Raw genomic sequence first — 11,328 nt, 5'->3', positions numbered from 1 at the left:
AGATTTTATTTATTTATTTGACAGAGATAGAGACAGCCAGCGAGAGAGGGAACACAAGCAGGGGGAGTGGGAGAGGAAGAAGCAGGCTCATAGCGGAGGAGCCTGATGTGGGGCTCGATCCCATAACGCTGGGATCATGCCCTGAGCTGAAGGCAGACGCTTAACGACTGCGCCACCCAGGCGCCCCCCCCTTTTCTGCCCGCGTGCTCTGTAGCAGGCTGAGAACTGGGGGCGCAGGTGCGCGTCCGGCCGAGCAGGTGGGTCCTGGTGGTCATGCCGTGTACACTTTGTCCCCGGAGAAGCCACCTGTTTCCACCCAGGTAGACAGGTGCTCAGGTGAGGGTGGTGCGGTGCGGGGACAGTGTACCTTTCCAAACAATGCGCTTTAGTGCTTGCGTCCGGCGCAGGGTTGAGGCACGCAGTGAGGGTGCTCCAGCCTGTGTGTGTCCGGGCCTGGCAGCCAGCGGCGGTGTTAGATACAGCAGGAGAAACTGTGGGAGGGCGTGTAAAAGTTGACGGGATTCATTTGCAGTTGACTCGCTTTCGTATCGCTGGAGGCGTGCGTGAGACACGGAGTTGTGCGTGCAGGTGCAATTTAAAGCCCCAGGCAGGTCCTGTGGGGGGCTGACTCCTGGGTGCAGAGGGGCTGGAAGAGGAACCAGTGACCCCAGCTCAGAATCCTGACAATCCCTGAGAGGGGCGAGTGGCAGGAGCAGGGAAACTGAGCCTACGTGCCCGGTCCCCTTATCCAGGAGGAGGAAGACAGTGAGGGAGGCCGGTGCCTGGAGACTAACGGTTTAGTTGTGCACCGCAGGTGGGACGTGGCCGAGCCAGCCCCCTGACAGCCCTAGGAGGCAAGGAGGGAGTGCTGCCTGCTCTCCAGGCCCCCAGGGCCCTCCTGTGCCGTGGCTTTCACTGCCGTCCTGGAAGGTGGAAGAGATACGGAGAAGAGGCTGTCCAGTGTAAGTGGCCAGCATCCAGACGCAGGCCCAGCCTGCCAACTGGCCCAGGGCCCTTCCTCTTCCTCCTCGGGGTGTTGGGGTTCCCAGCTGCTCTGACAGAATGGCAGGACAGCCATGCCTGGCCAGGCACTCCACGGAGGGCGACCCAGCAACGGAGGGTTGGAGACCAGGCAGTGTCGAGTCCATAGCTGTTATTCTGTGTTTAACCTGTGTGCGTGATGCCTTATGATTTACAGAAAACAGTCTGCTGTGTGGTGCAGTAAAGTTCGCTGGGCTCTTTTGAGGTCCCCTCATTCCCGGTCGTCTGTGCATGCATGAATGGCTTGCCCCTCTCCCCTCCCCAGGGCAGGTTGCCTCTCTCTTCCGCCAGCCTCCGGTGCGGTCAGCCTTGGGCATCGACGGTAGCCGTGTCTTCATCGGTTTCTCTGGCTGTCCTTCTGGGGAGACGCGGAGGCGGGGCAGGCGGTGTAGTCTCCACCCGCACCCACCTGGGTGAAAGGGGAGGGTGTGCCCTGTGTCCGGTGCCAAGGCAGCAGTTCCTGCCAGGGTGTGGTAGGTCAAGGGGTGCTGTGATCCGAGAGAGCCTTTGTTGTTGTTATCCTAGGTGTCGTTGGGTGGGTCGGTCAGATACTGCCAGGTTGCGAATGCGGAGAAATGCAAGGGCAGGCTTGATGTGGGCAGGCAGCAGCCCTGGAAACGGACCCCTCCTGATCTGACGTGGTCTCCTTCTGTTGCTCTGCGGGTGCTGGCGTGGGGCTCGTGGGGCTCGCAGGGGAGATGTGCCCAGAAAAGGCAGCCACTGACGAGCCCTGGGAGGGGCTGGGAGCTTTGCAAGTTAGTCTCTGAGTGTCCAATGTAGCACCGAGCTACAGAAGGACAGGTATTTTATTTCGTTGAACATATTTTAAGAAACGATTAAGAGAGGATCACAAACCTATAGAAGAAAAGACACCAGCGTAACAGAGCCCCTCCCCTGTATGGCCACTGCCCAACTTCACCAGTTCCCACACTTGGCCGTTCATACCTCTGTCCCTCCGTGCCCTCCACCGCCAGTGATTTTGAAGCTGACCGTGCACTTGACAAAGGACGAAATTGCATTGATACGTATTTCAGTATGCATCGCTAAAACGTAGCAGCCCTTTTAAAAAATAACGAAATATCCTATGTCCCCTAAGAATATTTAACGGTGATTCCTCGATGCCACGAGCTGACAGTTGTTCGGAGGAGTGAGTCCTCGGTGAGTGGGACACTGGCGGCCCTGCCCTCTTGTGTCCTGTATTTGAGGAGAGAAGGTTTAAGTGCATTACTGTTGAATAGACGACCCTCCGGTTTCACGAGGTGGCTTTTTTTATTTTTATTTTTTTTAAAGGATTTATTTATTTATTTATTTATTTATTTATTTATTTATTTATTTATTTGACAGAGGTAGAGACAGCCAGCGAGAGAGGGAACACAAGCAGGGGGAGTGGGAGAGGAAGAAGCAGGCTCATAGCGGAGGAGCCTGATGTGGGGCTCGATCCCCATAACGCCGGGATCACGCCCTGAGCCGAAGGCAGACGCTTAACCGCTGTGCCACCCAGGCGCCCCACGAGGTGGCTTTTTTTAAATAACTGCTTTATTGCGGTATGACTCACTCAGCTGTCCCTATGCCCATCCAAAGCTTGCGCTTCTGTGGTTATGAGTCCATTTGCAGACAGGTGCACCCGGCAGCACAGTGGGATTTTGAACGTTTTCATCACCCGAGAAAGAAGCCATCCCTCCCCTCAGCCATCTACCCCTTGCAGTCCCCCCACCGTGTACCCCAACCCCCCTATTCTGGACACTTGCGTAAATGGAAGTGCGCAGTGTGTGGCCATTTGTGTCCGGCTGCTTCTTTCCTGTAATAGGAGTTTCCCGAGGTTCTTCCGCGTGGTAGCGTGTGACAGTGCCTTGTTCCTTTTTTACAGTGAAAGAACGCTCTGTTGGGGGGATACACCACGTTTTATCTACCCACTCATCGGGGGAAGGACATTTGGGCTGTTTCCGTTTTTTGGTTATTGTGCGTAATGGTGTTTTACTAACCTCTACGTACAGGATTTTGAGGGGACACGTGTCCAGTTCTCTTGAGCAGGCAGCCGGGAGTGGAAGTGCGGGGCTGTGTGCTAATGCCAGGTTTAACATTTTGAGAAACTGCCAGACTGGTCTGCAGCGTGGCTGCCCCATCACACATCCCCACCGGCAGTGCGTGGGGGTTCCGGATTCTCCCCGGCCTTGCCAGCACTCTTTACCCTCTGTGTTGCGTCTTCTAGCCATCCTGGTGGGTGGGTGGTGGCATTTGGCCTTGGTTTTGATTTGCATGTCCCCGACGGCTACAGCAGGTGGCATTATAAGCGTAGATCGTTTCTTCTTTCTTTAAGGTAGGCTCCGTGCCCGGCGCAGAGCCCAGTGTGGGGCTTGAACTCACGAACCTGAGTGAGGTCAAGATCTGAGCTGATCCAGAGTTGGACGGTTAACCGACCGAGCCCCTGTAATCGTCAGTGTTTTTAAACGTGAGGCTCTGGGTGCCAGGATAGAGGGTGGGATTTTCCCTTTACTAGATTTGCACGGGGAGTGTTTCAAACCTTTGTCGGGGAGTGTTTCAAACCTTTGTCGGCCGGTTCACTAATGACCGCGATGACATGAAGAGCGGGGTCGGCACAGGGCGGCGCCTCGCCTACTACAGAATGAGGAGAAGATTGTCCATTTAGGATTCTTCTTATCTTTGGTTTTTAGTTTGAACCAATCCAAACGCGCAAATCCTTAAAGTCAGGGATCTGACAAGGCCGTTGACTCCTGGCAGGGAGACTGCCGATCGTCTGTCTCGCCCACATCCCCGGCGAACGCCGGGCCCGTACCTTCGGATAGAGTCAGTTACAGACGCTGTGTTTAGTTCTGTCTTGTGCCACCGATAATCCCTGGTGTCTGTGTGAAGCCCTTGAAAGATCTTATAAATCATCGGAAGGGCGGCCAGTCTGTAACTGTTCGCCGCGCTTCCCGCTCTGCAGAACTCTCTCCGTGACACCCACCTCCCGCCGCACGTGCCGTCGGACGCCTTCGTGGAGAGGGGTTAAGAGTTAACCTTGAGGCGCCAGCAGAATCCTCGAGCCACTTGGATAGCTTTTTGAGAAAAGGAGTCAGGGCTGTTGGGGTGCCCTCTTCCACTCCCTGAATTATTGGTAGGAGGCGTTCGCTCGGAGAGCTGGCTGCTTTCAGACATGGGATCTAGTTCTTCAAAGTTGGCCAGGCCAGGGAGGTTTGCCCCACGCCTGCTAGAGGACACCTAGGTCATCGTGAGCACTTTGCAGGTTGCCTCAAGCTAAGGTTATTCCCAGGGCCTTGCAGTTTTGCTGACTTGCTCTTTTCTTTCGTAAGCATCAAGGTGGAGTCCTAGGTCCGTGTGCTGACACTTCCCAGGTGTGCCCATGCCAGCCTCTCCCTCTGCCCCCAACGACATCAAATGTGGCGGGGTCCACACACCACTTCTCCCCTCCCGCCCTGTCGTTCCCCATGCGGAGACCCTCCTGTGTCGGGGGGAGGCTCCTCTGAGCGGACGGTTCAAGCCAGATGCCCCAGGGTGCCTCTGAAGCCTGTCTGGAGTGGGTCGTCCTCCCCGTCCCCGCTCATGCCACTTTAGGCCACCGTCTCCTGGAAGACTGAGCCTTCACTTCTTACCGGTCTTGCTTTCCTGCCCTGCCCCCCGTCCATACTGCAGCCCGTCGTCTTCCTTTTTTTTTTTTTTTTTTTTAAGATTATTTATTAGAGAGAGGGGCGAGCATGAGCAGGAAGGCGGAGGGAAAGGGAGAGAATGTCAAGCAGACTCCTCGTTGAGCATGGAGCCCCATGTGGAGCCTGATCTGAGACCCCAAGACCCTGACCTGAGCCGAAACCAAGAGTTGGACGCTTCACTGACTGAGCCACCCAGGCGCCCCCAGAGTGTTGTTCTTGAGAACAGAAACAGTAACTTAAAGCCCTTGGATGCTTTTCCTTTGGCCTTCATGTAAAACCCAGCTGCCTCCACTCGCTGCCTCTGGGCCTTCCTCTCCAAAGTGAGTGGCCTGCCCTTGACCCCAGCCATCCTGTCCTTGACCTGCCCTTGACTTCTACCTAAAGTCCTGTTTTCCCTCTGGGCCTGAAAGGCTTGTCCTCCTGCCGATCCCCTCCTGGGCTTCTGTGTCCCCCGGGAGGTCCCCTCTGACACCCCCTCTTCTTTTGGCCTCCCTGTCTGAGCTGTTGGGGGGCAGGAGGACTCTTCTGTGGGTGTCTCGATCTTCCCTGTGGCGGGAACGTGGGAGGCGGTAAACAGACGCTTGTCGAAGGAGCAGATGAATGCAAGCCGCGTGCCTCTCGGGGCCTCTAATGGGGCCCTTGCTCCTAGCAGCTGAAGACTAAGCTGGTTCGGCCTTTGTAACTGGGCATCTGTGAAAGCGCGGTACCTGTTGATTTGGGCCGGTCCTCCACCTGCGCTCAGTGGCTTCAGCAGGTAAAAACAGGAGAAATAGTTGGTGATGAGAAAACACACACGCGTTTTTGGGTTTTTGTTATGATTCTTCATAGTTTTTCCTCCTCTGTTAGCTTCCTTTGTATGGCGGGGCACTTCGGCAGAGGTAGGAAGGGATGGCTCGGTCCCACGGCTCCAGAAGTTGGCAGAGGGGCTGGCTCCGCGGGATGGAGGCCTGCGGTGAGGCGTGTCAGGAGTCCCCCAGGAGGAAGGGAGCCTGAACAGACCCCGCTCTGAAGCCATTGAGGGAAACGCGTTTTTATTCGTTGGGGCAGGGCAGGTAGCCCAGAGCCGGCCTGCTTGCAGGAGGGTAAGTGCCCCCCTAATTAATGTTCTGCTTCTTGGGTTATTGACCCAAGTCAGTCAGAGCCTCCGAGGAGGAGGAGGGGGACCTGGCTCCGTCCGTAGACACCCATAAACACCGACTCCTGAGGGTTCTGTGTGTCTCCTTTTCATGGAGTCTTTTGTGGCACCTGAAATGGTCTCTGAAGACAGCAGCCACACGCACCCCAGAGTCCAGTGCTCTTGCCTGGAGATAGGGGTTCAGGGCCTCACGGACTCATCTGTGGGCCCTCTGGGTTTCTTCTGTGCCAGGCGGCTGGAGGGTGGCTAAAGGGCCACCAGCTCCCTGGGTCAGCTGGGTGTGGCCTGGGCTGCTGGCCTGGAGGGATGGTTCAGTGGGATGGCCGGGGCCTGGAGGTAGGGGTTTCCGTGGGCCTGGGGCCTGGACCCCCGTGGTGGTGGTGGTGATGGTGGTGGCGGTGGTGGTAGGGGTTCCGCTCCTAGACTCCGCTGGCCACCCCGGGCCTCCCAGCAGAGGTGACCGTGGGCTGTGTGGTGCTGGGCAGGCAGGGGAGGGGGCGGCACGTCGTCCCGGAATTGGGTCCGTGACTAGAATATTAAGTTTGTGAGATGGCTGGGAAAGACTTCCTGCAGAACGAATCCCAGGTCTGGGTGAGGGGTTCTCTGACGTCCGGTGATGTGCTGGCTATGTCACACTGTCCCCTCCCCCTCCCAGGAGGTTCCCGAAGATGGCAGAAGCTCACCAAGCCGTGGCCTTCCAGTTCACGGTCACCCCGGACGGGATCGACCTGCGGCTGAGCCACGAAGCCCTCAAGCAAATCTATCTGTCTGGACTGCATTCCTGGAAAAAGAAGTTCATCAGATTCAAGGTTGGCCAATGCTCGTTTGAATGCGTGCGGTTCTGTGGCGTCCGAGAACGCGTCTAGGCGCAGGGGCAGCGGGAGTGTTTCACAGTGCTGACCGGCTCGGCTGGTACTCCCTCGGGACTTAGGGAGTGTTTCCGTGTACCCCGGCTCACTGAATTCTTGAGGAAGTTCCGTGAGGCAGGCAGGGGTGTCGGCACCCTCCAGGCGGGTGAGTGGGGGCTCAGGGAGGATGGGCGACCTGCTCAGAGAAGCAGAGGAAAGACTAGAACCCATGCCTCCGAGTCCAGAACTCCTTCCACCGCGTAGAAAAAGGATTGTGTCCCAGCTGTGTGAACAGCAGTGAGTTTGTCTGACAGGTGCCTCTCTGATAAAATAGTCCGATGATGAAATACACACGTAAATTCAAGCGAAGTTAACTTCCTGGGTTCTCATTCTGTTTACCTGAAAGGCTGGAAGTGTGTTCACTGTTTTTAATGAAGTTCCTGCCTTGTTCTTTTGCTTACTCGTAATTTAATTTATTTTGAAAATCAGAGAAGGAGTAAGATGCACGCTTGGAAAGAATTCAGACGAGATGACAATTCATCAGGTTACCTGCCCTGGGGAATGAGGAAAACTCCAAACTGTATTTGTTTTCCAGTGTCCTTTTCAGAGGGTGCAGCTCAGAGAAGGCTTTTGAGAAGGCCCAGGAGCCAGAGTAGGTGAGAGCAGTGACTCAGAGAAGGGGGACGGGCCCCTGGGAACCGGCCGGGTTGGACGGCGGCAGGTGGCTCTGGGTCCCACGCCGGCCGTGGCGGCACCCTCGCGGTCGCGGAGGCACCACCTACAGGGGGAAGCGTGCATTGCCGCCTGACCTTGCCGAGAGCAACTCCTTTCTACCCACAGATGCAGGAAAGGAGAGACTTGGGTGCAGAGCTGTGGCCGTCGGTCACTGCAAAGCCAGTGGAAGTGTTCTCTGGTTTTAAAGCCGTCGTAGTACAGCTGAGGAGGCAAGACCAGTAGGTCGGAAGAGAGGATAAACAGCTCACAGCCGCGCCTGACCATGTGGTTACAGAGGCCTGCGTGGCTCGCAGCTAGAGGGGCTGCAGGGGGAGGCTGGGGTGAGCGGGAGACCTGTTACCGGGACCCTTCCTGCCTCCGTTTTAATGTAACGTAACGTAGTATGTGTGTGTATCTCTCAGCACCGGGAGAACCCCCACTTTGCTTAAAATCTCTTTCTCTTGCAGCTCTAGACAATAAGAAATCCGGTGGGAATGATATGTAGGGATGTGAGGAGCTCCTATAAGAACTCAGATAAGCTTTGAGAGTTTTTTTTTTTTTTTAAGATTTTATTTATTTATTCGACAGAGATAGAGACAGCCAGCGAGAGAGGGAACACAAGCGGGGAGTGGGAGAGGAAGAAGCAGGCTCATAGCGGAGGAGCCTGATGCGGGGCTCGATCCCATAACGTCGGGATCACGCCCTGAGCCGAAGGCAGACGCTTAACCGCTGTGCCACTCAGGCGCCCCAAGCTTTGAGAGTTTTTAAATCCATTGTCTTGGTCAAATCGATCTCTCATTAAGATGGCATTAGTAAGATACATTTTTTTAAATTAGTTTTGAAACAAACACAGAGATAAAGAGAATAAGGAGCCCCAAGGCTCACCTGGGTTCCAGAATTTTGTTTCATGTCCGCCTTCCACTCCTGCTACTTTCCTGTGGTTTTTAGGGTGGGGAATGAGGGGGTTTGGCTGAGGGATTGTACAGCAAATCCTCAACGTGGAGTGAGGGTCTCCTGAAAATAGTTGGGGACTGATCAGCCTCTTGATTCAGAGCGGCCGGAATGGTGGCTTGGAGCGGGGGTCCTGGGGCATCCCAGGCCTAGCAAACTGGGGAGAAGAATTCATGGTTGGCTCAGTGACGTCCTTAACTCCAGGGTGTCATGAGTTGGTCTGGGTGGAGCTTGGAAATGAATGTTAGACTCATGCCTCTGGTGATTCTAATGTCCTGGGGTCACTCGTGGGGTATCTGCTTCACGGGGGGATTTGGCTCAGAAGTAGAGGAAAAGAAGGGTCTGGAGGCTCTGGGGAAGATTTTTCTATAGTGACAACGTGGTCACTTAGCCACCACGTGCTACAGTCACCTCCTTCCCATTGCCAGGGCCCGTGGGCTCTGTGGGTGGGACAGTACTCATGGCACGTGTTCTGTTTCCAGAATGGCATCATTACTGGTGTGTACCCAGCGAGCCCCTCCAGTTGGCTCATCGTGGTGGTGGGTGTGATGTCAACCATGTATGCCAAGATCGACCCCTCACTGGGGATAATTGCAAAAATCAATCGGACCCTGGACACGACGTGAGTACCCTTTTTAAATCTCAAATTGTCTAGGAAGGTAGCGATTTTTGTTGCTGATATTTTTATGTCTTGTCAAATATAATGGCCATTACTGTTCTGATTCTATTTGAAGCTTGGCTATCTTCCTCCTGTAGGCTTTCTTCTGTGTTAGGCCCCACAGGGAGTTTGTGGCTCCTCGTGGCCCTTTCTCTGAAGATGGCCTTGGTCCTGGGTTGCGCTGGGACAGCAGTCTGGCTGCGGGTTCCTCAAAAGGAATTTCCGCTTCAGGAGCTGGTCCTGGACATGGTCAGCTCTTTGCACTGGGGTCTGTGACCCCGAGAACTAACTGCTCTGGGGTGACCTCAGCCCCTTAGCTCCCTGTCAGAGTGGCTTAGAAACCCGGCAGGAACCCCAGTGCTCCTGAGAGTTTCTGGTTTTTCTAGGAGCTTGAAAATAGGCCCTCTTTCTACCATGATATTTGGCCTGAAGGAGCCTCTGGGCTGATATTTCCTGGAAGGGTATATGTGGTGCCTGGGGTCCCACGTGGAACATGGGCATGTCCTGGAGCACATTTATGGAACCCCTCTGAAATCCTACCTTTCCTCCAGTCCCAGGGATGGCCCTGACACCCGTGCAAGATCCCCTGCGGGTTGGACCCTGCGCGAGGGTGACCTTGCTCACGGGGGTCTCCATTACCCCGTTTGTGTCTGGCCCTTGCTCTAGAATACTTGTTTTTGTTTTGTTTTCTGGTTGAAAAGGATCTCAGTACCTCCAATTCCATCATGGCGGTTCCATGCCAGACCTTTGATCCTGTTTCTCTGTTCCTTGTTTACCCTGGTCTCCTACAAGAGAAATCAAGTCCTCGGACCATAGTTAGGCTTTGGTTCTGGGCCAGGGCTTGCGTGGGGAGGGGAGGGCCCCCTGACTTTCCCGGGTTGTGTCTGTGGTGTCGGGGGCTGGCCTAAGCTAAGCAGATGAACTATGGGCCTTTGGATAAAATAATGCTTTGCTGGTTGTGTGGCTTTAGTATCGTCCCTTTAGAAAGGAATAAACTGGATAGGACTTCAGGCGAAAACCCTCAGCTCGTGACTGAATTAGATTCTCGTTACTCTCAAGAAGTAATTCCGTGGTTTTTTTGCTTGAAGGTGTGAACTTGTATCTCCTGGCATGGGTGCCCCTTCCTCCTGGTTCCTTCTTGTTCAAAGCCCAGAGTCCAGCTGAGTCGCTCACGGCCTGCAAGCTGCCACAGGAACGCTGGCTTGTGCCTTTATAAGCGTCTGCAAGGCCTCGAATAAAAATCCCGTCATTTCAGGGGAAGCGTGCCTGGGCTGGACACCTGCCAGATTCCTTGCTCTGCCTGGCGGCCGGGGAGCCTGAGACAGGGACCCCGACGCTCCCTGACACTCCGGGGAAACCTTGCTCCTCCTGTCCTTGTGACCCCTGCGGACAGCTGGCCCTCCACACACTGGGTCATGCTATTTCTGTGTACTTTTCAGACTCTTATGGGTGTAACACAGAGTTTTCATTTACTCTCTACTGTGGGCTCTTGATGCTGGATTATATTTAGAAATGCTGGCTATCTAAAGCCCTTTGTAATCTGGGTCTTTATATGCTTTGTTTCTTTGTCCCTCTAAACCAATTGCAGTGAACCGGGCCATCTCTAGCCCAAATTTAGAAAGACCAGGTTAAGGGTCAGCATCTTCCCAGGCTCAAGGGTCGTTCTGGAGCCGTCTTTCCGAAGAGCACCTCTGACAGTCCAAGGCGGCTGTTTTCACAAACGCAGATGAACTTGGCTGGTCCGCTCTGCGTCCGTCCAGCCCGTGCAGCCTCGGACGGAGTGCATTCTTTAAAAGAAAGCTTTTTTTTTTTTTTTTTTTTTTTTTGCTAATGCTTTCCGTTGAAGCGTGCATGTGTATATCCTAGAAAAAAATCACAACGCAAGATTTGACAAGTGATACCGGCCTAAGTGTTGGAACGGGACAAAAGTATTTTACCTTGAAGATAATTTGTTTCAGGGTCACCTGAGTATCAGAAGGTGTTGACTTGGTGGTTTTTAAATATTGGAAGTATTTTTAGGTTATGTACATCGGTGGTTTTCATAATTTGAAGCACACTGAAATAATTTTTAAAAACGAGACATAACTGGCCTATAACATCATATTAGTTTTAGGTGTATAACATAATATCTGGTAGATGTTTGTAGCTCAGACTGATTACCACAAGTCTAGTTAGCTAACATTCATCTCCACATATTGGTGCAGATTTTTTTTTTCTTGTGATGAGAACTTTCAAGATCTACTGTCCTAGCAATTTTAAAAAATACAATATGGTATTGTTAACTACAGTGACCATGATCCCCAGGATTTTTTTGTC

General features: G+C 53.8%; 1 protein-coding gene across 2 annotated transcripts in view; it reads left to right on the top strand.

Annotated features, from left to right (window-relative positions):
• The window catches only part of CPT1A (carnitine palmitoyltransferase 1A), a 50,966-nt gene that overhangs the window by 7,725 nt on the left and 31,913 nt on the right, over positions 1-11,328 (top strand). For both annotated transcript variants that reach the window (XM_034644591.1, XM_019809980.2), the window contains 2 exons: positions 6,497-6,650; positions 8,837-8,976. In XM_034644591.1, the coding sequence (XP_034500482.1) occupies positions 6,510-6,650; positions 8,837-8,976 (281 nt within the window). In that variant the 5' untranslated portion in view covers positions 6,497-6,509. Of the gene's footprint in view, positions 1-6,496; positions 6,651-8,836; positions 8,977-11,328 lie in introns of those variants that run through there.

This window comes from Ailuropoda melanoleuca, chromosome 16 (genome assembly GCF_002007445.2).
Source record: "Ailuropoda melanoleuca isolate Jingjing chromosome 16, ASM200744v2, whole genome shotgun sequence".
Classification (NCBI taxonomy): Eukaryota; Metazoa; Chordata; class Mammalia; order Carnivora; family Ursidae; genus Ailuropoda; species Ailuropoda melanoleuca.
The sequence above is the reverse complement of the archived record's forward strand: the minus strand, read 5'-3'. Positions and strand labels throughout refer to the sequence as shown.